This window comes from Carcharodon carcharias, chromosome 6 (assembly GCF_017639515.1).
Source record: "Carcharodon carcharias isolate sCarCar2 chromosome 6, sCarCar2.pri, whole genome shotgun sequence".
NCBI lineage: Eukaryota > Metazoa > Chordata > Chondrichthyes > Lamniformes > Lamnidae > Carcharodon > Carcharodon carcharias.
The window spans coordinates 2,271,926-2,298,857 of NC_054472.1; the positions used below are offsets into that span (position 1 = coordinate 2,271,926).

General features: G+C 45.8%; 1 protein-coding gene across 3 annotated transcripts in view; it reads left to right on the top strand.

Annotated features, from left to right (window-relative positions):
• Positions 1–26,932, top strand: part of bmper (BMP binding endothelial regulator) — a 159,304-nt gene that overhangs the window by 105,076 nt on the left and 27,296 nt on the right. For all 3 annotated transcript variants that reach the window (XR_005943271.1, XM_041189104.1, XM_041189105.1), the window contains one exon: positions 18,300–18,636. Coding sequence is in view for 2 of the 3 variants with exons in the window: in XM_041189104.1 (XP_041045038.1) it covers positions 18,300–18,636 (337 nt within the window). In the remaining variant the exon portion in view is untranslated. The remainder of the gene's footprint in view (positions 1–18,299; positions 18,637–26,932) is intronic.

The window sequence follows — 26,932 nt, forward strand, 5'->3', positions numbered from 1 at the left end:
GCCACATTGGTAGGGGATTCCATAGTTAGAGGAGCAGACAGGCACTTCTATTGCCATAGAGTGACTCCAGGATGGTGTGTTGCCTCCCTGGTGCCAGGGTCAAGGATGTCACTGAACAGGATGTTCCTTTGGGGGAGGATGAACAGCCAGAGGTCATGGTTCACATTGGGACCAATGACATTGGTAGGAAAAGGGATGGGGCCCTGAAAGCAGGTTTTAGGGAGCTAGGAAGGGAATTAAAAAGCAGGAGCTCAAGAGCAATAATCTCAGGATTACTCCCAGTGCCACATGCTAGTGAGTGTTGGAATAGGAAGATGGAGCAGTTCAACACATGGCTGGAGAAATGGAATAGGAGGGAAGGCTTTCGATTTCTGAGGCATTGGGTCCGGTTCTGCGGCAGATGGGACCTGTACACAGAGGATGGGCTACACCTTAACAGGACTGGTACTAGTGTCCTCGCAGGGAGGTGTGCTAGTGCTGTTGGGGAGGGTTTAAAACTAGATTGGCAGGGGTATGGGAACCTGGGGGGAAATTCAGAACGCAGAGCAGAGAAATTGGCCATGGGAAGTAGAGAAATATTAACTGATAAGGAGGATATATCAGAGAGCAGTATCAAGGTAAATAGAATACTTGAAGAGTTTGATGGAACTAGATTAGGTCATTAGATGGGGTCAAAGTATGGGGGAAAGTAAAAAAAGCCTAAATCAGGGTTAATGTGCATGTATGTGAATGCACAGAGTGTGGGTTAATAAGTTTGGTGAACTACAGGCACAGATTGACAAATGGAATTATGATATTATTGCTATAACAGAGACCTGGCTCATATAGGAAGGAACTGGGCGTTAAATGTTCTTGGGTACAAAGTGTTTAGGAGAGGCAGGGAAGAAAGAAAAGGTGTGGGAGTGGCAGTATTGATTAAAGGTGGCATTACAATACTGGACAGAGGTGTCAAGGATGGAATCTCTCTGGATAAAGATAAGGAATGAAAAAGGTGCAGTAACATTGATTGGTATAATATATGGATTTCCAACTAGTGGAAAGGATGTAGAGAATCAAATCTGCAAAGAAATTACAGAGAGGTGCAAGAATTATAGCGTAATTATAATGGGGGCCTTCAATTATCCAAATATTGATTGGGACAGGAACAGTGCAAAGGGACAAGAGGGGGCGAGAGTTCCTGGAACGTGTTCAAGATAATTTTCTGCAGCAGTCCAATGAGAGGGCAAGCACTGTTGGACCTGGTTTTGGGGAATGAGTTGGCCCAAGTGGATCAAATATCAGTGGGAGAGCATTTAAGGGACAATGACTATTGTATCATAAGGTATAGGTTGGCCATGGAAAAGGACAAGGGATAATCCAGAGCAGGGATAATTAATTGCAGGAAAGCCAACTTCGATGGGATGAGAATGTATCTGAGTCATGTGACTTGGAATCAAATGTTGGCAGAAAAGATGGTGGCTGAACAATGGGCCACCTTCAAAGAAAAAGTATTTCAGGCGGTGTCAAGGTATATTCCCTGGAAGGGGAAAAGGTAGGACAAATAAATCCAGAGCACCCTGGATGATGAGAGAGATAGAGATGAAGACTAAAAGGAAGAAGTGCTCATACAACATATGTCATGTAGAAAGTACAATGGAGAATCAGGCTGAATACAGAAGGACCAGAGGGGAAGTGATAAAACTTATCAGAAAAGCAAGGAGAGAGCATGAAAATAGATTGGCAGCTAATATAAAAGGGAATCCCAAGATCTTCTATAGCATATAAATAATAAAAGGGTGGTTTAAAAGAAAGAGTAGGGCCGATGGGGGATTTAGCAAATGCACATGGAGGCAGAGGAAGTAGCGGAGTTATTAAACGAGTACTTTGCATCTGTCTTCACAAAGGAAGAAGATGCTACCTAGGCCGAGGTGAGAGAGGAGGTAACTGGTACACTAGAAGAACTTACAATTGAGAAGGAGGTGGTTTTAGAAAGGCCCTCTTTACTTAAAATGTACCAGGGCCGGATGAGATGATCCATGGATACTGAGGGAAGTGAGAGTGGAAATTGCAGAGGCACTAATGATAATCTCTAGTCTTCCTTAGACACAGGGAAGGTGCCAGAGGACTGGAGAATTGTGAATGTTACACCCTTGTTCAAAAAGGGGCGCAAGGATAAAACCAGCAACTACAGACTAATCAGTTTGATATCAGTGGTAGGGAAACTTAGGGAAACTATAGTTTGGGACAAAATCAATAGTCACTTAGACAAGTGCAGGATAATTAAGGAAAACCAGCATGGATTCATTAAGAGAAAATCATGTTTAACTAACCTGCTGGAGTTGTTTGAGGAGGTAACAGAGAAAGTTGATAAAGGCAATGCTGTGACGTACATGAATTTTCAAAAGGCAAAATTCTAGTTCATGGAATAAAAGGGAGAGTAGGCACTTTGATAAGAAATTGGCTGAGTGACAGGAAATAAAGAGTAGTGGTTAATGGATGTTTTTCAGATTGGAGGAAGGTTTGTAGAGGAGTTTCCCAGAGGTCAGTGTTGGGATCCTTGCTCTTCCTGATATAAAGGACATAGACATGTTGGTGGATTGGGCAGGCAAGTGGCAGATGAAGTTCAATGCAGAGAGCTGTAAGGTAATTCATTTTCGCTGGAAGAATTTGGAAAGACAATATAAAATAAATGGAGAAACTCTAAAGGAGGCGCAGGAACAGGGGAACCCTGGTGTTTATGTACATAAGTCATCGAAGATGGCAGAGCATATTGAGACAGCAGTTAATAAAGCAAATGGTATCTTGGGCTTTATTAATAGGGGCATCGAGTACAAGAGTAAGGAGGTCATGTTGAACTTGTGTAAGACACTAGTAAGGCCTCATCTGGAGTACTGTGTCCCGGACTGGGTTCCACACTTGAAGGCATTGGAGAGAGTACAGAGGAGATCACAAGAATGATTCCCGGGATGAAGAACTGTAGCTGTGAAGATAGATTAGAGAAGTTGGGACTGTTTTCCTTGGAGAAAAGAAGGCAGAGAGGAGACTTGATAGAGGTATTCAAGATCCAGGGTTTATGGACAGAGTAAATAGTGAGAAACTGTTCCTACTCGAGAACATCAAGAACCAGAGGGCACAGATTCAAAATAATTGGCAAAAGGAGTAAAAGTGATGTGAGGAAACATTTTTTCACCCAAAGGGTGGTTGGAGCCTGGAACGAACATCCAGAGAGGGTGTTGGAGGCAGGTTGGATCGAGGTATTCAATAGGGAATTAGATTGCTACCTGAAAAGAGAGAATGTGTAAGGTTACAGGGATAAGGCAGCAGAGTGGGACTAGGTGGAATGGTCTTTCAGAGAGCCAGTACAGATTCGATGGGCTGAATGGCCTCCTTCTGCACTGTAAAGATTCTGTGATCCTGTGGCATTGTATATTTCACATCTACTTTATATATTTATATACACAATGTACAATATATTATGTGTCATACATCTACATATTTATATTATTTACATATATATACAATATACTTTGTATCATACATCTACTATATATCTTTATATTATATGTATATATTAGACAATTATAGCAATATATTCCACGTAAGAGCAGTTTACTAACAGCGAGTGTTATATCAGTATGTTTGGTTTCTGGATTATTCCCCTCGTTGGATTAAAACAATTGATTTTTTTTAAACACCTAGTGACAAATGAAAAAGCTGGAAATTACTGAGTTACAGTTTCCAGCCTCTGAATGGCTTTTGTAATTTTGGTTTGTAAAATCGCTGTAAGGAGAACGGGTGGATAAGTTTGGGAAACACAAAGTTGTAATACAAAACTGCATTAACAGAGCTCAAAATTGGCTGTGGCTCTGGAGGGGCCTGGTGAAGTCAGGGGTGTTGGAGGGGCCTGGTGAAGTCAGGGGTGTTGGAGGGGCCTGGTGAAGTCAGGGGTGGTGGAGAGGCCTGGTGAAGTCAGGGGTGGTGGAGAGCCTGGTGAAGTCAGGGGTGTTGGAGGGGCCTGGTGAAGTCAGGGGTGGTGGAGAGCCTGGTGAAGTCAGGGGTGTTGGAGAGGCCTGGTGAAGTCAGGGGTGTTGGAGGGGCCTGGTGAAGTCAGGCGTGTTGGAGGGGCCTGGTGAAGTCAGGCGTGTTGGAGGGGCCTGGTGAAGTCAGGCGTGTTGGAGGGGCCTGGTGAAGTCAGGCGTGTTGGAGGGGCCTGGTGAAGTCAGGCGTGTTGGAGGGGCCTGGTGAAGTCAGGGGTGTTGGAGAGGCCTGGTGAAGTCAGGGGTGGTGGAGAGGCCTGGTGAAGTCAGGGGTGGTGGAGAGGCCTGGTGAAGTCAGGGGTGGTGGAGAGCCTGGTGAAGTCAGGGGTGTTGGAGGGGCCTGGTGAAGTCAGGGGTGGTGGAGAGCCTGGTGAAGTCAGGGGTGTTGGAGAGGCCTGGTGAAGTCAGGGGTGTTGGAGGGGCCTGGTAAAGTCAGGGGTGTTGGAGAGCCTGGTGAAGTCAGGGGTGTTGGAGAGGCCTGGTGAAGTCAGGGGTGTTGGAGAGGCCTGGTGAAGTCAGGCGTGTTGGAGGGGCCTGGTGAAGTCAGGCGTGTTGGAGAGGCCTGGTGAAGTCAGGCGTGTTGGAGGGGCCTGGTGAAGTCAGGCATGTTGGAGGGGCCTGGTGAAGTCAGGCATGTTGGAGGGGCCTGGTGAAGTCAGGGGTTGGAGAGGCCTGGTGAAGTCAGGCGTGTTGGAGAGGCCTGGTGAAGTCAGGCGTGTTGGAGAGGCCTGGTGAAGTCAGGCGTGTTGGAGAGGCCTGGTGAAGTCAGGCGTGTTGGAGGGGCCTGGTGAAGTCAGGCATGTTGGAGGGGCCTGGTGAAGTCAGGGGTTGGAGAGGCCTGGTGAAGTCAGGCGTGTTGGAGAGGCCTGGTGAAGTCAGGGGTTGGAGAGGCCTGGTGAAGTCAGGGGTGGTGGAGAGCCTGGTGAAGTCAGGGGTGTTGGAGGGGCCTGGTGAAGTCAGGCGTGTTGGAGAGCCTGGTGAAGTCAGTGGTGTTGGAGGGGCCTGGTGAAGTCAGGGGTGTTGGAGGGGCCTGGTGAAGTCAGGGGTGGTGGAGAGGCCTGGTGAAGTCAGGCGTGTTGGAGGGGCCTGGTGAAGTCAGGCGTGTTGGAGAGGCCTGGTGAAGTCAGGGGTGTTGGAGAGGCCTGGTGAAGTCAGGGGTGTTGGAGGGGCCTGGTGAAGTCAGGGGTGTTGGAGGGGCCTGGTGAAGTCAGGGGTTGGAGAGGCCTGGTGAAGTCAGGCGTGTTGGAGAGGCCTGGTGAAGTCAGGGGTTGGAGAGGCCTGGTGAAGTCAGGCGTGGTGGAGAGCCTGGTGAAGTCAGGGCGTGTTGGAGAGGCCTGGTGAAGTCAGGCGGTTGGAGGGGCCTGGTGAAGTCAGGGGTGGTGGAGAGGCCTGGTGAAGTCAGGCGTGTTGGAGGGGCCTGGTGAAGTCAGGCGTGGTGGAGAGGCCTGGTGAAGTCAGGCGTGTTGGAGAGCCTGGTGAAGTCAGGCGTGTTGGAGAGCCTGGTGAAGTCAGGGGTGTTGGAGGGGCCTGGTGAAGTCAGGGGTGGTGGAGAGCCTGGTGAAGTCAGGCGTGTTGGAGGGGCCTGGTGAAGTCAGGCGTGTTGGAGAGCCTGGTGAAGTCAGGCGTGTTGGAGAGGCCTGGTGAAGTCAGGGGTGGTGGAGAGGCCTGGTGAAGTCAGGCGTGTTGGAGAGCCTGGTGAAGTCAGGCGTATTGGAGGGGCCTGGTGAAGTCAGGCGTATTGGAGGGGCCTGGTGAAGTCAGGGGTGGTGGAGAGGCCTGGTGAAGTCAGGCGTATTGGAGGGGCCTGGTGAAGTCAGGCGTGTTGGAGAGGCCTGGTGAAGTTGGGGGGGTGGGGGGGTTGGAGGGGGAGGTGCTGTTTGGAGGGGCCTGGTGAGGGCTGATATTGGGGTTTTGAACACTGGATTAGTTGTGAGCTCTGTGCTCAGCCTGCAATGTGTTTGTTGAGAGACTCTTTGGCTATGGTAGTGGGGCAGCAGATTTCTGTAGCTCTGGCCTTTATGGAACTAATAACAACTTGCATTTATATAGCACCTTTAACATAGGATAACATTCCAAGGAGCTTCACAGGGGGGTTATCGAACCAAATTTAGCAGCAAGGCACCTAAGGACAGGTGACCGAAAACTTGACCAAAGATGTTTTTTTAAGGCGCATTTTAAAGGACCTGTGGGGAGGTAGAGTGATAGGAACAGAGCAACAGGAAGCTAGATTGTGGCTGATCTGTATCTTAACACCATCTACCCACCTTGGTTCCATAACCTCACCCAACAAAATCTTATCAATATTGACATTTTCAATTGACCTCCAGTCTCAACAGCTTTTTGGGGGGAAAGAGTTCCAGATTTCCACTCCCCTTTGTGTGAAGAAGTGCTTCCTGACATCACCCCTGAACAGCTTATTACCTTGTTCTGGACTCCCACCCTCTTCCTCCCCGCCAGTGGAAATGGTTTCTCTCTATCGATCCTATCTAATCTTTTAATCACCTTAAACAACCCATAATCTTCTCTATTGGCGGTAATTCTCATCTGTCCTCATAATTAAACTCTTTTGGCTACGGGATCATTCTGGTGAATCTGCACTGCGTGTACCCCAAGACCACTATCACCTCCTGAGGTCAGGTACACAGTTACTCTAGATGAGACCTGTACAGCTTGAATATAACTTGTACACATGCTGTATTCTCATCCTCTTCAGGTAAAGCCAACTTTCATTAGCTTTTTAACTTATTGCTTTTACCTAAGTTGTGGTAAATTGAGGAGATTTGGGAGTGAATTGCAGATTGTGGGGTTTTAAGGAGCTGAGGGCAGGGTCATCAATGGGGGGAGTTAAGAGGCTGCACAAGAGGCTTGAGACAGCGGGACAGGGAGTTTTGGGATTGTAGGATTGGAGTATGGAGACTTTTACAGTTTGAGAAGAGGGTGACCACCATTGGAAATTCCTGAATAAAGCAGGAGAGGAAGGTCTCTTGTGACATTGTGTTTAGAGTGGCATTGCCAACACTTATCTGACCAGAAAGTGTGTGATGTTTAAATGGATGTGTAACATGTTTTCAATCTTGCACCCAAAGGCGTGTAAAATTAAAGCGCATGGGATTAGGGGTAGTGTATGGAGATGGATAGAAAACTGGTTGGTAGACAGGAAACAAAGAGTAGGAATAAAGGGGGCTTTTTCCGAATGGCAGGCAGTGATTCGTGGGGTACCACAGGATCGGTGCTGGGACCCCAGTTATTCACAATATATATTAGTGATTTAGATGAGGGAACTAAATGTAATATCTCCAAATTTGCAGATGACAAAAAGCTGGGTGGGAGGGTGAGCTGTGAGGAGAATGCAGAGATGCTTCAGTGTGATTTGAACAAGCTGAGTGAGTGGGTAAATGCATGGCAGATGCAGTATAATGTGGATAAATGTGAGGTTATCCACTTTGGTAGCAGATTATTATCTGAATGGCTATAAATTGAGAGCGAGGAATGTGCAACGAGACCTGGGTGTCCTTGTACACCAGTCGCTGAAGGTAAGCATGCAGGTGCTGTATCTTAACACCATCTACCCACCTTGGTTCCATAACCCTTAATCCCCTCACCCAACAAAATCTTATCAATCTCAATATTGAAATGTTCAATTGACCCCCAGTCTCAACAGCTTTTTGGGGGAGAGAGGGGGGCGATAAAGAAGGCAAATGGTATGTTGGCCTTCATAGCGAGAGGATTCGAGTACAGGAACAGGGATGTCTTGCTGCAATTGTACAGGGCCTTGGTGAGACCACACCTGGAATATTGTGTGCAGTTTTGGTCTCCTTATCTGAGGAAGGATGTACTTGCTATAGAGGGAGTGCAGCGAAGGTTTACCCGACTGATTCCTGGGATGGCGGGACTGACATTCAGAAGAATGAGGAGGATCTCATAGAAACCTATAAAATTCTAACAGGACTAGCCAGGGTAGATGCAGGAAGGATGTTCCCGATGATGGGGAGGTTCAGAACCAGGGCTCACAGTCTGAGGATACGGGGTAGACCATTTAGGACTGAGATGAGGAGAAATTTCTTCACCCAGAGAGTGGTGAGCCTATGGAATTCACTACCACAGAAAGTAGTTGAGGCCAAAACATTGTATGTTTTCAAGAAGGAGTTAGATATAGCTCTTGGGGCGAAAGAGATCAAAGGATATGGGGAGAAAGCGGGAGCAGGCTATTGGGTTGGATGATCAGCCATGATCATAATGAATGGTGGAGCAGGATCGAAGGGCTGAATGGCCTCCTCCTGCTCCTAGATTCTATGTTTCTATTTCTCGGTGTTGATGATCACCAACTGTGGAATTCTCTTTTCCAAAGCAATGGTTGAAGGGGGAGGAACAATTTGTAGGGTTAAGAAAAGATACATAAAAAATAATTCTTATTTACCAAGTTTACAATTAACCTATTGTTGCTTTCAACATTTGAGCACAATATCAAGCCCAGACCTTTCTCCTTGTGAATGATCTAGAACATTCTGTGCACACAGCAAGTGTGTGAAACATGAATTAATTTGTAAATTTCTCAGGGAACTGAAATCTAGCCTGGAATAAGTCCCCTTCTGTGTAAATGTGACACATCCCTCAATTCCACCCTCACTAAAATATTCAGGTTGTCCCTGGTAACTCAGTGGAGGCTTTTGCTCAGTACTGAACCATCCGATTTTGGGTTTTCCCTCTGGCGGGACTCCTGTGATGTTTAATTAGAATAGGATGCTAGCTGGTCACCTCCTCCAGGGCTCAGTGAGAGGCGTAGTGTTTGAGCTGAACTACAAACCCATTCAGATCAGCCATACAGCCACCATTTATTCCTTTGCTTACTCAAGGTGAGTTCAGAGCGACTTTATCAAGGTTATGGAATCTAACTGCACAGGAGGAGACCATTCAGTCCATCATGCCTGTGCTGTGCTGGCTCTTTGAAAGAGCTATCCAATTAGTCCCACTCCTCTGCTGCTACTTCCTAACTCTGCAAATTTCTCCTTTTCAAGTATCTAGTTCTCTAGTGAAAGTTTGGATTGAATCTGCTTCCAGATCATTGTAACTCACTGTTAAAAATGATTCTCCCAAACTGCCCCTGGCTTTTTTTTAACCAATTATCTAAAATGGAAAAGGAATTGGAATATAAAAGGTTAATCCCCAATTAACCCAAGACTGCACATGAAGGAAACTTAATACAAGTTGGACACTGATGGCAGCCAGTGGATAGCACTCTCACCTCTGAGAAGCTTGCGGGTTCAAATCCACACCAGATTCTTGAGCATAAAATCCAGGCTGATGCTCCCAACACAGTACTGAGGGAGTGCTGCACTGTTGGAGATGCCGCCTTTCAGATGGGATGGTAAACCGAGGCCCATAGCTACTGTTGGAAGAAGATTGGAGACAGGGGGTTTCTCCCTGGTTTCCTGAGATCAATGTTTATCCCCAAATCATCAGCACTAAAACAGATGACCTGCTCATTATCTCATGCTTGCTGTGGGATCTTGCTGTGTAACTGCAACTACACTTCAAGAAGTACTCCATTGGCTGTAAAATGCCTAATCTCAATCCTAAGATTGTGAAAGGTATATATAAATCCAAGTCTTTGTTCAATCCAAATCTCTATCTCCTCAAATACTGGAATCATAACCCAGCATGTAACTCAGATGTGAGTGCTGGGAATTTAAAAAAATTCTTTCTGGTGTCATTGGCTAGGCCAGCATTTACTGCCCATCCCTAGTTGCCCTTGAGAAGGTGGTGGTGAGTTGCCTTCTTGAACCGCTGCAGTCCATGTGGTGTAGGTACACCCACAGTGCCATAAGGGAGGGAGTTCCAGGATTTTGACCCAGCGACAGTGAAGGAACGGCGATATATTTCCAAGTCAGGATGGTGAATGACTTGGAGGGGAACTTCCAAGTGGTGGTGTTCCCATCTATCTGCTGTCCCTCTAGCTGATAGTTGTGGGTTTGGAATGTGCTGTTGAAGGAGCCTTGGTGAATTCCTGAAGGGCATCTTGTAGATGATATACATAGCTGCTACTGTGCGTCAGTGATGGAGGGAGTGAATGTTTATGGATGGGGTGAATAAAACAGGCAGCTTTGTCCTGGGTAGTGTCAAGCTTCTTGAGTGTTGTGGGAGCTGCACTCGTCCAGGCAAGTGGAGAGTATTCGATCACACTCCTGACTTGTGCCTTGTAGATGGTGGACAGGCTTTGGGGAGTCAGGAGGTGAGTTACTTGTTGCAGGATTCCTAGCCTCTGACCTGCTCTTGTAGCCACAGTATTTATATGGCTAGTCCAGTTCAGTTTCTGGTCAATGGTAACCCCCAGGATGTTGATAGTGGGGGATTCAGTGATGGTAATGCCATTGAACATCAAGGTGCGATGGTTAGATTCTCTCTGGTTGGAGATGGCCATTGCCTGACACTTGTGTGGCACAAATGTTACTTGCTGCTTGTCAGCCTGAGCCTGGATATTGTCCAGGTCTTGCTGCATTTGGACATGGACTAAAAAGAGTTAAATTGTTGTCAAAATCTGTGTCAATCACATTTCATGGGTAAATGTTCAATTAGTTTGAAAATAATATTTTGATAAGCTGAAAGCTAGTATTGTTTCAGAGAGTTCATTGCAGGAACGGCCATAAAATATCTCACACCAAGAGTGTAATCAGAAATCCACAGCTAATTGTTGTCATTCTCAGTGACAGGAAATTATTACGCTTCAGTAGAAAACTCACTGATTTCTAACGGGCAAAATCAATATTTTTTCAACATTTTTCTCCACCTTGAGCCACTAATAAGCCTCTGGCTTTAACTGTGCCTCTGTGTCCAGCTCTGCCTGTCGCTTTCTGCCCAGCTCTGCCTGTACCTCGGCGTCCAGCTCTGCCTGTACCTCTGTGTCCAGCTCTGCCTGTCGCTTTCTGCCCAGCTCTGCCTGTACCTCGGCGCCCAGCTCTGCCTGTACCTCTGTGTCCAGCTCTGCCTGTACCTCTGTGTCCAGCTCTGCCTGTACCTCTGTGTCCAGCTCTGCCTGTCGCTCTGTGCCCAGCTCTGCCTGTACCCCTGTGCCCAACTCCACCCGTACCCATGTCCTATTCCACCTGTACCCATGCTCGACTCTGCCTGTCCCCCTGTGCCCAACTCTGCCTGTATCCTTATGCCCAACTTCATCTGTCACCCCGTGTCCAACTCTGCCTGTCCCCCTGTGTCCAACTGTACCTGTGCCAGTGTCCAACTCTGCCTGTCCCCCTGTGTCCAACTGTACCTGTGCCAGTGTCCAACTCTGCCTGTCCCTCTGTGTCCAACTGTACCTGTGCCAGTGTCCAACTCTGCCTGTCCCTCTGTGCCCCACTCTGCGTGTATCCCTGTGCCCAACTCCATCTCTACCCCTGTCCCCAGCTCTACCTGTACCCCCGTGCCCAATTCTGCCTGTACCCCTGTTTTCTGCTAACTCATACCCATGTCCAACTCCACCTGCACCCCTTTGCCCAACTCCGTTTGTACCCATGTGTCTGACTCCGCCTGTACGCCTTTATCTCTGCCTGTATTCCTGCCCCCTTGACCTGGAACCCAATGTGTTTGGCTGGTGCTGTTCTGGGGATTCATTCCTTCCAACTGGATCTGGCACTGATGGTTCATCTGTCTAACATCAGCACAATGAGGAATGCTGGCTGTACACTAACTCCACTGATCAAAAAATTGAGCCTGTTGTCCTCTTGGGCTGACACTCCCTCGGCTACCCAACCCTTTCCTCACCCACCACACTATAACCCCCACCCACCATCACCCCAGTCCCCTCACCCACCCCCAGCCCCAACCTCCGCTTCCTCCATGCTTTATTCACCTCTGCTTTTTTGACTAATATTAACAAAGGAGTTAGTTTCGCTGCAGGAATGGTGACAGGTTTTCACGTTTGCAGCAGATGTTGCAGATTCAGGATCTAAACAATTGCCAAAATGGTATTTGAGCTGCTGAAGTTAATGCCAAATAAGAACAGATGTTTAAATAGAGCCACACACTCACATCACCTGAGGTATTTGCACAACAATCCATCTCTAGCCTCAGCCCTCCCTATCTTTTGTAATCCAATCCAGTCCCATAACCCTCCTTAAATCTGCACTCCTTTAATTCTGACCTCTTGAACATCCCTGATTTTGATCACTCCATCACTGACCACCATGCCTTCCATTATCTAGTCCCTAAGCTCCGGAATTCCCTCCCTACACCCCTCCATCCCTCTACCTTGCTCCTCCGAGTTGCCTCTGAAAACTGACCTCTTTGACCAAACTTTTAGTTACCTGTCCTTCTACCTCCTTCTGTAGATCAGTGTCAGTCCTTGTTTGATAATGTTCCTGTGAAGCGCCTTGGGATGTTTTACTATGTTGAAGGTGCTATATAAATGCATGTTGTTGTTGCTGGGTTCAGACTAGTCAAGTTCATAGATCCTTGGAGTGAGCAGAAAGGGAAAACTTTCAGTCTGTTTGCCTGGATTTAGTTTAAAACTCTGTCCCAACAATGTGAATCATTGGGAAGGAACCTTCTACTGTTAGCTCATTGCTTGAACTGTCAGTCATGTAGTCAGCATCCTCTGAATACAGGGCCTTCTTTTCCCATTTCTTTGGTTCTAATTCCCTCTGTTGTCTTGTAAAAAGCTGGTGGTTTGATACTTGGGGCCTTCAGCACCAACAAACACAAGTAGAATTTGAGAGAGGTGCTGTTTCTAGGGAATGGAAAACTCAGCGAATCAGGTCCACCCCCCCACCCCCCCCACCCCCACCCCCACCCCCACCCCCCCAAACATTCTCTAACCCCCCCTGGCCCACAGTTCAGGAGACCTGAGCCTCAGAGCTGAATAAGCCAGCAGATTCTGATTGCTCAGGAAACAGATGTGTTGGATGAATGTCCAACTTGGGTTGCCAAGGAGCTGGACACCTCAATCCTTCAAACCAACTGCACAACAGATGCTTCAGATCTTGCGCCTTCGCCTGGCTGGGGGTAGCTACACTCTGGTGTTGTTAATTAGTACAGAGCTTGGGTACTGGTGAGGAGAGGGAAAGAGGAAAATGAGCCACCACATTATTTAAATATAAGGGCTACATTATGCTCAAATGGAAAAGAACAGTTACTTAATTCCAAACAAAATACTGAGTTTCCTTCCAAAAGAGGAAGATTTGGCAATGTTAGTCTCAAACTTTAAACAATAGAGCAGACATAATAGATGATGATAAATTGAAAAATACCAAGTATTTTCTTCCAGTTATTGGCTCAGTAACCCTGACAAATTAATCTTTTGGTATTATTTCATTCTTCCCAGTCACCGGACTCCGCCTGAGAGCAACTTGCTACATTTCAGCTGGTATCCTGGCGTTCAGTGGTCCTAACTCAGTGATACCTCCTCAAAGCAGCAACAGGCCCATAAAGAGCTATCTCTTCAATACAGAGACACACTCATTCAGCACAGAACAAGCACTGAGGAACTGAAGGATATTTGGCCAACTGGAATCCTTCCTTTACAGATATTTATTTAAGTTTTAACTAAATATGAATTGCATCAAGAATAAAATGTTCACCATTTTGGAGTTAATGCCACATATTGTTTAAATTCAGCCACACACACACATCACGTAAGGTGTCTCCCTATCTCTTATAAACTCCTCCGTGATCTCTGCACTCCTCTAATTCTGGAGTCTCAGCATCCCTGATTTTAATCCCCTTTGATACTGGTGCCTCCTTCAATTTAAACTTCTAACCAATTTATTCAGGATCTTTTAGGAAACCTGGCCTTTCAAGCACTCAGTCATTCCCTGTGCGTTGGACATGCTTCATGTGACAAGTCCAGTCAGGTAGAGTTAGACTGATGCAGCCGTGTGATCCATTTCACATTATAGTCAATCTAAATTCATTAGCAACATGATTGCTGAAGCTTCAAATCCGAATCCAAATCAGATTCAGATTTAAAATTCTGTGGAAAGTTCCTGAGGAATTCTCCAATTGCCTGGAATAAGTTTGGTCAGGAGAATCAGAGACTGAAACAAAAGAGAGGGAGAGGAACAGAATAAGAGAGAGAGGGGGAGAGGGATAGAATAGGGGAGAAAGAGAGAGAGAGGGAGAGGAACAGAATAGGAGAGAGAGAGAGAGGAACAGAATAGGAGAGGGAGAGGAATAGAACAGGAGAGAGAGAAATAGAAGAGGAGAAAGAGAAAGGAATGGAAGAGGAGAGAGAGAGAGCAAGGAATAGAAGAGAAAGAGGAATAGAAGAGGGGAAAGGGAGAGAAATAGAAGAGGTGAGAGAGAAAGGGGGAATAGAAGAAGAGAGAGCGAGAGAGAGAGGAATAGAAGGGGAGAGAGAGGGAGAGGAACAGAAGAGAGTGAGAATGAGAGAGTGAGAATTGAGCAGAGGAAGACAAAGGCAGAAATGTAGGGAAGACTAGAAAAAAGTGATTGGAAATAGAATAAATTAACTCATCATTGGGGGAGGGGTTGGATAAAGGGGGGATGTTGGAGTCTGTGTACAGTTTTGTGTAGTGTTAGGGTTTGGTGAGTGGTTGTGGATGGCGTGATTTAAGTTTCTGGGGATTTGCAATGTTCCATGATGGTGTGCAGCACAAGCACTGGCTTTGACAGGAGTATCCGGTCACCAAAAGCTGGACTGGATAAGATGGACAGTGTGGTGGAAGTAGTGGAAACCCAGGGCAGAGAGTTGGAGTTATCATTTTCTGGTCCTAGCTTCGACCAACAGTTAGGCTCAGCAACACTTCACATGGGCAACAGGCCCAGGTTCCAGAATTAGCCCAACATAAGAGAGGCAGAAGAGTAAAGGCCATTTATACTGGAGCTGTCTCAAGCTCAGGATGTCCAAGAGCTCTGTTACCAACAAGAAAGTATTTCTCAAGTGTCATTCTGTTGTAATGAAGAAAACATTGCAGCTAAGTTGTGCACAGCAAGATCCTACAAACAGCAATAGCATAAATCTTGAGATCATATTTTTGGTCATGTTGATTGAATCACAGAATCATTATGGTGTAGAAGGAGGCCATTCAGTCCATTGTGTCTGCACTGGCTCTCTGAGCATTTTAACTTAGTGCCAATCTCCTGCCTTTTCCTGTAACCATGCACATTGTTTCTATTTAAATAATCATCCAATGCTCTCTTGAATGCCTCAGTTGAGCCTGGCTCCACTACACTTCCAGGCAGTGCATTCCAAACCCTAACTACTTGCTGTGTGAAAAAGTATTTTCTCACCTTGCATTTGGTTAATTTACAAAACACCTTAAAACTGTGCCCTCTGGTTCTTGATCCATTTACGAGCGAGAACAGTTTCTCCCTATCTACTCTGTCCAGACCCTCATGATTTTGAAAACTTCTATCAAGTCTCCTCTTAGCCTTCTCCTTTCCAAGGGAAACAGTCCCAATTTCTCCAATCTTTCCTCATAACTGAAGTGTCTCATTCCTGGAACCGTTGTCATAAATCTCTTCTGCAGTCTCTCCAAGGTGTTCAATTCCTTCCTATAGTGTGGCGCCCAGAACTGTACACAATACTCTAGCTGATTCCTAACCAGTGTCTTATATAAGTTCATCATAATCCTCCTGCTCTTGTACTCTATACCCCTATTAATGAAGCCTAGAATACTGTATGCTTTAGAAACAGCTCTCTGTACCTGTCCTGCCACCTTTAATGACTTATGTACATATACACCCAGGTCTCTCTGCTGCTGCACATCCTTTAGAATAGTATCCTTTATTTTATACTGTCTCTCCATGATCTTTGTACCAAAGTGTATCACCTCACACTTCTCCACATTGAACTTCATCTGCCACCCATCTGCCCACTCCACCAATGTGTCAATGTCCTTTTGAAGTTCCACACTGTCTTCCTCATGGTTTACAATTCTCCCAAGTTTTGCATCGTCCCCAAACTTTGGAATTGTCCCCTGCACACCGAGATCTAGATCATTTATAAATGTGTGTATATACATATATATATATATATATATAAGGAAGAGCAAGGGTCCCGATACCAACCCCTGGGGAACTCCACCACAAACCTTCTTCCAGCCCAAAAAATATCCAATGACCATTACTCTCTGTTTCCTATCCCCCAGCCGATTTTGTATCCACGTTGCTACTGTCCCTTTTGTTCCATGACCTATAACTTCCCTCCCTTCTGTTGGGTGGCATGTGGCACTGTATCGAACACCTTTTGAAAGTCCCTATACACCACATCAACGGCTTTTCCCTCATCAACAATCTCTGTTCCCTCTTCAAAAAACTCCAGAAAATTAGTTAGACATGATTTTCCTTTAACAAATCCATGCTGACTCTTCCGAATCAATCCACAGTTTTCCGTGTGACTATTAATTCTATCCCAAATAATTGCTTCTAGAAGTTTCCCTGCCACCGAAGTTAAATGGACACGTCTGTAATTGCAGGGCAGATCTTTACAACCTTTGTTGAACAATTGCACTTCTCCAGTCCCCCAGCACCTCCCCCGAATCCAGGGAACATTGAAAGATTATTGCCAGTGCCTCTGCAATTTCCACCCTCACTTCCTTCAATATTCTTGGATGCATCTCATCCAGTCCCAGTGCCTTATCAACTTTAAGTACCGACAGCTTATCCAACACCTCCTCCTTATCAATTTTAAACTCTTCCAGTGACTGAGTTTCCTCCTATGTCCCCATGGCCTGGGCAGAATCTGCCTCTTAGGTAAAGACAGATGCAAAGTATTCTTTTAACACCTCAGCCATGCCTCGTGCCTCTGTATCAATCCCCTTTTGGGTCCCCCATAGGCCCTACTCTTGCCACGCTTTTACTATTGATGTGCTTATAGAATACTTTGGGATTTCCATTTATGTTAGCTGCCAGTCTTTTTTCATAATCCCTCTTTGTTTCTTGTATTTGCTTTTTCACAACCCTTCTGAACCTTCTGTATTCAGCTTGGTTCTCAACTGTATTTGCCACCTGACACCTGTCGTAAGCACACTTCTTCTTCTTTAACTTAATTTCTATCTCCTTTGTCATCCAGGGAGCTCTGGATTTGTTTGAAAAATAAATTTTGCCAAGGTAACCAGGGAGATCTGCCCTGTTCTTTTTAATATACTGGCCAAGGGCAGAAAGGACCTTAGTTTGATATCTCATCCAAATGACCCTTCGACAGTGCAGCACTCCCTCAGTACTGACCTTCCGACAGTGCAGCACTCCCTCAGTCCTGACCCTCTGACAGTGCAGCACTCCCTCAGTCCTGAACCTCTGACAGTGCAGCACTCCTTCAGTACTGACCCTCTGACAGTGCAGCACTCCTTCAGTACTGACCCTCCGACAGTACACACTCCCTCAGTACGGCCCCTCTGACAGTGCAGCACTCCCTCAGTACTGACCCTCCGACAATGCAGCACTCCCTCAGTACTGACCCTCTCACAGTGCAGCACTCCCTCAGTACTGATCCTCTGACGTTGCAGAACTCCCTCAGTACTGACCCTCCGACAGTACACACTCCCTCAGTACTGATCCTCCAACAGTACGGCACTCCCTCAGTACTGAACCTCCAACAGTGCAGCCCTCTCTCAGTACTGACCCTCTCACAGTGCAGCACTCCCTCAGTACTAACCCTCTGACAGTGCAGCACTCCCTCAGTACTGACCCTCCGACAGTGCAGCACTTCCTCAGTACCGACCCTCTGACCGTGCACCACTCCCTCAGTACTGACCCTCTGACAGTGCAGCACTCCCTCAGTCCTGACCCTCTGACAGTGCAGCACTCCTTCAGTACTGACCCTCCAACAGTACACACTCCCTCAGTACGGCCCCTCTGACAGTGCAGCACTCCCTCAGTACTGACCCTCCGACAGTGCAGCACTCCTTCAGTACTGACCCTCTCACAGTGCAACACTCCCTCAGTATTGACCCTCAGACAGTGCAGCACTCCCTCAGTACTGACCCTCTCACAGTGCAGCACTGCCTCAGTACTGACCCTCTGATAGTGCAGCACTCCCTCAGTATTGACCCTCTGATAGTGCAGCACTCCCTCAGTACTGACCCTCTGACAGTGCTGCACTCCCTCAGTACTGACCCTCTGACAGTGCAGCACTCCCTCAGTACTGACCCTCTGATAGTGCAGCACTCCCTCAGTACTGCAATGAAGTGTCAGCCTAGATTTCTTGCTCATGTCTTTGGGGTGGGACTTGAACCCCGAGGCTTCCCTGGTAACTGTGCCCTGATCCACGAGTGACGCTGTTTGTTTGCTGATTGCTCTGCTTCGTCAGTAATACATTGCTGCTTTGTTTAGGTATTGTGGTTTCCTGGGATGGAGACAGTTTCGTGGAGGTTATGGCAAACCCGGAGCTGAAGGGTAGACTTTGTGGTTTGTGTGGAAACTACAACGGCCACAAACGGGACGATTTGATTGGTGGAGACGGCAATTTCAAGTTTGAAGTTGATGCTTTTGCTGAGTCATGGCGAGTGAAATCGAACAAAGTGTGTAACCGGCCCCAGCGGCGGCTCCAGCCACATCTCTGCTCGGGGGTGGTGAAGGTGAAACTCCGTGCTCATCGCGAGTGCCAGAAACTGAAATCCTGGGCGTTTAAGGATTGCCATTCGAAGGTGGATTACGTCTTGTTTTATAGGTCAGTGTCTATCGGCTGATCATACAGGCAGCTCCAATCCTCTCTCTCTGTCAGAGTGACCAGGAACTGATTCCTTCATCCTTCACAGAGGGAGACCTTCCTGAACATCTGCCCCATTGCACACTCTGTCACCTTGACCTCCCCCAGATCTCTGCTGCTCGTGTCTTCACTCACACTCGGTCCCCTTCCCCCCTCACCCCTCTGCTCGCTGACACACATCGGCTCCCGGTCAAGCAACACCCCGATTTTAAAATTCTCATCCTTGTTTTCAAATCCCTCCAGGTCCTCTACACTCCTCCAATTCCGGACTCTTCAGCATCGCTGATTTTAATCTTCATGTCTTCAGCTCCCGAGGCTCCAGACTCTGGAATTCCCTCCCTAACCCTCTCTGCCATCTCCATCTCTCTGTCCTCCTTTAATGAGCGCTTTAAAACGTGTCTGAAGACCTTTATCTGGATCAGTGTCCGATCTTTTTTGATAAATGCTCTTGGTGAAGCACCTTGGGATGTTATCCTATGTGTAAGGTGCTATATAAATGCAACTTCTTTCTCTGCCCTCACCCAGTCTGAGCTGATATGTGACTCCAGTCTCACACCAATGAGGTTGACTCTTGATTTCCCTCTGCAATGGTTCATTAATGTTAACCTATCAATTCGTTCCCAGTGATTAAGGAATGCTCACCAACACCCCCGGAGGGATGGGTATTAAAACTAGCCTTGCCAGAGACACCCACAATCTGAGAATGGTGCCGAATAAACCCATCCTTCATTGAGTGGCATCTTTCTCACCCCCCACCCTTGCCTCCACCCCCACTGTCGTCTGTGATGTGAGACTCAGACACTGAGGGGACCAGCCTGCCCTGTCCAGCCTGCCCTGTCCAGCGCTCAGTCTCGGACACCCGGGCAGGAATGTTTGCCGATATTCCAGGGTCATTGTGTTGACCACTCACAAACTATCAGAGGGACTGAGGGGCTGAGTAGCTCTGTGACATCCACATGAGCACACTATGGAGAGACCCCTGCCAAGTTGTGTGTTTTAAGTTCAGAATGGAAATTCCTTCTCATAAAAACAATGTCCCAATTGGAAGTTTAAGAGCAAATCCCGATTGGCCTTCTCTCTGCCGAGGTTATTCTGGGAGAGATATTCTCAATTTGATTTGAAGGGACTGAGAGGGTCAGATGTTGTCAGGAGTTTGGATCAGCTCCCCTGAGATAGGACCCAGATCTCAGGCAACTCTGACTGTTCAGACAACTGAGTTTCTATCCCAGAGGGTAGAACAAGGAAGTGAGTCTGTGAGCAGGCATTGAGTTAATGCCCTATGGCCTGGGACTGGAGTCACATATAAACGTGAACCAGGTAAGGATGGCAGATTTCCTTCCCTAAAACACATTAGTGAAGCAGTTGGGTTTTTATGGCAATTCACTGGCTTCAGGGACAAGTTATTTGCTCTTGACCCTAAAATACCAGCTTCATGGAATTCAAATTCTCAACTTGGTCTACCTGTTGCACAAAGATTCATGAGTTTGGTGATATTTTAGTAAGAGTTTGCTGCTTATTTGACCAAAACCATGATAAGAAACAAAGGCGAGACTTGGCAGAGGATTTCTGAACAATTGTGATAATTTGCTGAACTATATGCTATGTTTCTACACAGTGTCTGCTGTGATCACTAACAATCTTGCCATGATTGTGAACAGTGCAGTGTGTTGATAACAGAGCCTTTAAAACTCTGCTAGAAGCAACTCAGTGAGTGAGCTAGAGACTCCGAGTCCCTCTGAGACAGAAGTTAAAACAATATATGAAAAAAGTATCTGATTCTGGACACTAGTGAGTCACCCGGGAGAGATCACTGGCTTCAACTCAAACCAAGGAAACAGGCTTCACATTTCACCTAGTTTACAAACTGATGGATTAGGGAGAAACTGGTCAGCAATCTCAAACTCTGCTGAAAGTCAACAGCTTTAATGTCAGTTGTGGTTTCAGTGCCTGCGTAACCTGGTCTTGGAAGTTAGTGAGTCAGCCTCGAGAGAAGTGAGCACATCTTTACTGGACAGGGCTGAGAAAGTTATTACTTCATCTATTGCTGACTGAGATCATTGCAATTTCAAACCTAAATTCCTGTATCCCTGGGAGACAGCCTGTCTGTTGTAAATACATTTCAGTGTGTGAGACACATGAAAACCAGTATTAAAACTGTGCTATTCACCATGATCTTGCAAGCTCAGAATACATTCCAGCCTGCTCAAAAAGCGTTAAAAGCAGAACATAAGCTGTGATAGTGCAAGGTTCCTGGTTCCCTCCTGGTTACAACAGACAAGGAGGCCATTCGGCCTGTCAGTTCTCTGCCGGTTCTCTGTGAGAGCTGCTGACTTAGTCCCACTCCCCAAATTTTCCCTGTAGTCCTGCAAAACCTTCCCTTCAGATACTTATCCAATTCCCTTTTGAAAGGCTTCGATTGAACCTGCCTCCACCACAATCTCAGGCAGTGTATTCCAGATCCTAACCGCTCGCTGCGTGGAGAAGGTTTTCCTTATGTCACTGTTGGCTCTTTGACCAATCACCTTAAATCTTATCCTCTGATTCTCAACTCTTTCACCAATGGAAACAGTTTCTCTCCATCCAATCTGTCCAGACCCCTCATGATTTAGAATACCTCTATCAAATCTCCTTCTTCTCCAAGGAGAACAGTCCCAACTTCTCCAATCTATCCATATAACTGAAATCCCTCATCCCTGGAACCATTTTCTGGAATCTTTTCTGCACTCTCTCCAATGCCTTCACATCCTTCCTAAAGTGCCGTGCCCAGAACTGGACACAGAATTCCAGCTGAGGTTGAACCAGTCTTTTATACAGGTTCAACATAGCCTCCTTGCTTTTGTACCCTGATGATCCCATGAATGGAGCCCAGCATACTGTGTGCTTTATTAACCACACTCCCACTCTGTCCTGTCACTTTTAAGTGATTGATCAGTGTCTGGTAGTGTAAGGCTCCTGTTTCACATTTTAGTAATTGCCCATCTAGTGTTGTATGAGTTCAGTCCTGGGAAAGGTTGCTCTGTAAACTCCTCCTTCAGTCTGTTGTAAGCAAATGTTAAATAATGAAAATGAGTGAATGATTGTTTGAAACAGCACTAAAGGAGTGTAGAGCGGGTCAGTCAGCCTCATGTTCACATATGAATTCTTCTAATTCATGGACTCTTCCAATTACAGTTACAAATGAAAGACAAGGTGAGTTGTCTGAAACTTGTCAATCAGCAAACTTTGAGTTCCTTTCTTCAAGAATCGGGCCCTGACATTTCTGATGATGTTATTGTTTTATGGCTTGTTCAGACTGAGCTGTCCAGCTCAGAGCAGTGTCCTGATTCTCCACAAGGTGGCAGAGTGAGTCCACAAAGTGATATCTGGGCAGACATGAGAAAGGATTTCTTCTCAATGTGTGTTTAGGGATTATTAGACTGTTTGTTCCCCCTGCACTGGGGTCTGTTACTGTCTGTGTTAGGTTTTGTGCCAATGCTGATTACTGTGAGAACACGGGATAGTGAACAAGCCCCGGTTCACAGCCAGGCAATCTAAAAATCCATTTAAACCCATTAAACCAACCTGCAAAACCATCACCAGCTTTTAAAGTAAATACATTAACCTGTGCCCAGAATTTTACTGTTTTGATGTTTGTTCTGGCAAGTGGCTGTACTTCTCAACTGAAACAAGAAAACAGATTATCATTAATTTAGTGTCTTCCCCACTTTATCCAGCAACACCTAGACTGAAGGACACACATTCTGAAATTATAAACCAGTTTCTTAACTGAGGAACAGACGCTCTGTGTCTAGTTGCAGGAAGCTGCAATAATGGAAAGATTCATGATTAGGATGTCAGGTTGATGTTCATCTGGATAATTGTGGGGCCTGGAAGAGGGGGGAAGATAAGACAAAGAGTTATGTAGCTCACCTAACACCAGAACACAAGAAATAAGAGCAGGAGTAGACCACACGGCCCATCGAGCCTGCTCCACCATTCAATACCATCATGGCTGATCTTGGGCTTCAACTCCATTTCCTGTCCGCTCCCCGTTTCCCTTAATTCTCTGAAAGAACAAAAATCTGTCTGTCCCAGTCTTAAATATAGTCAACATTGGAGCATTCACAACCCTCTGAGGTACAGAATTCCACAAATTCACAACCCTCTGAGGTACAGAATTCCACAAATTCACAACCCTCTGGGTTAGAGAATTCCAAAAATTCACAACCTTTGAGTGAAGAAATTTCTCCTCATATCAGTCCTAAATCACCGGCCCCTTATCCTGAGACTGCGTCCCCGTGTTTTAGATTCCCCGACCAGCAAAAACAATCTCTCAGCATCCACCCTGTCAAACCCCCTCAGAATGTTGTAGGTTTCAATGAGATCACCTCTCATTCTTCTAAACTCCAGAGAAAATAGACCCAGGTTACTCAGACTCTCATCATAGCACAATCCTCTCATCCCAGGGACCAATTTACTGAACCTTCACTGTACTGCACCAATGCAAGTGTCTCCTTTCTTAAATTTAACTGACCTGTAGTTCACTGTTTTCTCTTTTGCTCCTTTCTTGAAAAGTGTTGTAATATTTGCCAACTTTCAATCTAATGGGACTGTTCGCAAATCTAAAGAATTTTGCAAAATCATAGCCAGCACATCCACTTTTTCTACTCTTTTAGGATGTAGGCATCAAGTCCTGGGAACTTGTCAGATTTTAGTCCCACAAGTTTTGCAATACCTTTTGTCTGCTAATATTAATTTTGATCATTTCCTCACTTATTTATTCCCTAGGTCACTGTCTATTTCTGGAATGAAACTTGTGTCTTCTACTGTGAAGACAGACACAAAATATTTGTTCAATGCCTCTGCTATTTCCTCATTCCCCATGATAATTTCTCCAGTCTCTGCTCCTAAGGGGCCAATGTTTACTTTAGCCACTCTCTTCCTCTTTGTACTTATAAAATCTCTTACAATCTGTTTTTATGTTCCTGATTAGTTTACTCACATATTCTATTTTTTTCTTTTTTTATCAACGTTTGGTAGCCCTCTGCTGGTTTCTAAAATCCTCCTAATCCTCAGATTCAGACTTAAACTACTGTTTTTTTTACAACATTGTAAGGCTATTCTTTTAATCTAATACTATCCTTAACTTCCTGAGTGAGCCACAGATGGGTCTTTCTCACTGAGTTTTTGTTTTTCAATGGAATATATTTTTGTTGAAAGTTTTGAATTGTTTCTTTAAATATTTCCCACTGTTCATTTACCTTTTAGTCTATTTACCTAATTAACCTTAGTCAGTTCTCCCCTCATACCTCTGTAATTGGCTTTGTTTAGGTTTAAGATTATTGTTTGTGATTGGAGTATGTCACTTTCAAACTCAATGTGGAATTCAGTGGTATTATGATCACTATTTCCCAGTGGATCTTTGACTATGACATTACTAATTAACCCTGCTTCATTACACAATACTAGATCCAAGATAGCTCTATGCCTAATCAGTATTGCTGCAAGAAACTGTCACATAAATATTCTACAAACTCATCTACTAGACCATGCTTGCTAATTTGATTGTCCCAGTCTATATGACGATTAAAAATTGTCCACAATTATTACATTGCCTTTGTTACCAGCTCCAATAATTTCTTGTTTGATGCTCTGCCCAATGGTATAACTACTGTTAGGGAGCCTATAAACTATGTCTACCAGTGTTCTCTGACTCTTGCTATTTCCACCCATACTGATTCTACTTCATGATCTTCTCTGAGGCCAGATCCATTTTCACTAAGGTTCTTATGTCATCTTTTACTATCAGGGCTATCCCTTCTCCTTTGCTATTCTCTCTGTCTTTCCTAAATATTGTGTACCCTGGAATATTTATCTCCCACCCTTGATCACGTTGTAACCATGTCGCTGTATTGATGATTAGATCGAAATCATTTACCTCTATTTGTGCCATGGATTCATTTACCTTAATGCAGATGTTAGTTTAAATCCATGTCTACAGCCCTCGTTATGTGATTGGCCAGGACACTGGTCCCAGGCTGGTTCAAGTGGAGCACATTCCAGTGGAATAGCTCCCTCTTCCCTCAGTACTGATGCCAATGCCCCATTAATCGAAACCCCTTTTCCCCACCACTCTTTGAGTCACGGGTTTAATTCTCTGACCTGCTTGACCCAATGCCAATTGGCACATGGCTCAGGTTAATAATCCAGAGATGATTAAGTTTGATGGTCTGTGTTTTAATTTGGCTCCTAACTCTGGAACCTCATTTCCTGTTTCCACCTGTGTCATTGGTTCCCTCATAGACCATGACAACCGTATCCGCTCCATCCCACTCCAAGTTTGTCTCCAGCCGTGAAGAGATATCCTAACCCTGACACCGGGCAGGCAAGAGAACCTTCGGAACTCCTGGTCGTGGCTGCAGAGAACAGTATCTATCCCCCTGACTATGCTGTCTCCTATCACTCCCACATTCCTTTTCACTGCCCCCACCTGAATGGCCTCTTTCCGCCACAGTCAGACCTCACATCCACACGTAGCAAGCACCTCGTACCTACTGAGCAAGGTCAGGGCTGAGGCTCCTCCATCACTACTCGCTGCTTCCCCTTACCTGCCTGACTCGCAGTCACATCCTTCTGTCCCTGACCATTGACCCAACTCTAAAGTTCTGCCTCACCTAAGGGAAGTGATAACCTCCTGGAACAAAGTGTCCAGGTAACTCTCCCCCTCCCTGATGCCCCACAATGGCCACAACTCAGACTCAGCACTCGGAGCGGAAGTTACCTAAGCTGCAGACACTTTCTGTACATGTGGTTTTCTGGGATTGCAGTGCATTCCACAGATTCCCAGTTGCTGCAGTTATGGCACCACCAGCCCTACCATTTCTGTCCACCCTCATTTATTTAATTAATTAAATAGTTAATAATTGACACAGATAATGTCAGAGAAAGTTGCACTCACCTAGCTTGGAGACAAGGAACCACTCATGAACCACTAGAGTCTGAAACGAAGTAAAAAAAGGAGCACCTCTTTACCCCTCTGCTCCTCATTCCCACCTGTACCAAATTGCCAATGACACACTCTGTCTGCTTCTCTCTCCGCTGTCGTCTACCTTCCATGTGTCCCACACTCCACCCAGAGACTGGAGCATGTTACACTGGGGCTGAGGTACTGGTAAACTGGGTGATGGGCTTCAGGATCAGACTCCAGCTCAATGAAAGGCTTGAAACTGGTTTTTCCCCCACACACCCTGGCCTGCATGGACCTCAGATGGGGATGACTGAAGACCCAGCGAAGAAAGACAGTTTTGTTGGGTCTTTCGCCACCTCAGGATGTTCCAAAGCACTTTGCTGCCAATTAATTACTTTTTGAAGTGCAGTTACCTTGTAATGTAAGGAACATTATTTTCAGATTGCTGTTTCTGGGAGCTTGCTTTGCTCAAAATGGTTCCATGTTTCCTACATTATAATAGTGACTACACTTCAAAAATACTTCATTGGCAGTAAAGCACTTTGGGATGTTGGTGGTCATGAAAGGTTCTATATAAATGCAAATCTTTTTTAACATGGCAGCTAATACTGCACAACAAGATCCCACAAGCAGCAATGTGTAATAATGAGCAGATGACCTGTTTTAGTGATGTTGGTTGAGAGATAAATATTGGGCAGCGCACTGGGGAGAACTCCTCTGCTCTTCTTCCAACAGTAGCTGTGTGATCTTTTACATCTGTCTGAAAGGGCAAACAGAGCCTCGGTTTAACATCTCATCTGAAAAGTATGAGGACAGAGTGTTGAAAAGAGATGCTTAATAAATAGGATATAACAAGAGAGAGGATTCACATACAGAGAGATGTGGAATTTTAATCTTGCATCCTAGACGAGTTTGAAAGGTCCGAGGAACATTCTGGTACAAAGTTTCAACAGTCGGAATCCAGATGTAATATTCAAGTGGTTCCTTTATTACACACGCTGGGCAATCCAGGCGCTTCTCCACTGAAGTTCAAATGAGCACAGTTCATATATTTTTTACTATCAGTTACAACTTAAAATGGTATTAGTTAGACAAAGGCCACAGCACAATGACCCCCGGTGGGCTGATAATTGTGTTCTTGTACAGTAATTGCAGAGACTGGGCATTGTCCTTTTGGAGACAGCAAAGAATGTATGTTTGTTCTATACAAAAGGTTTACAGGGGCTGACTGGATGTTGGTAGAGACCATCAGACAGTGTTAAATGGCCTTCCTCATTTCTTGATCGAGTCATCCTGTGTCCCCACCCGTGT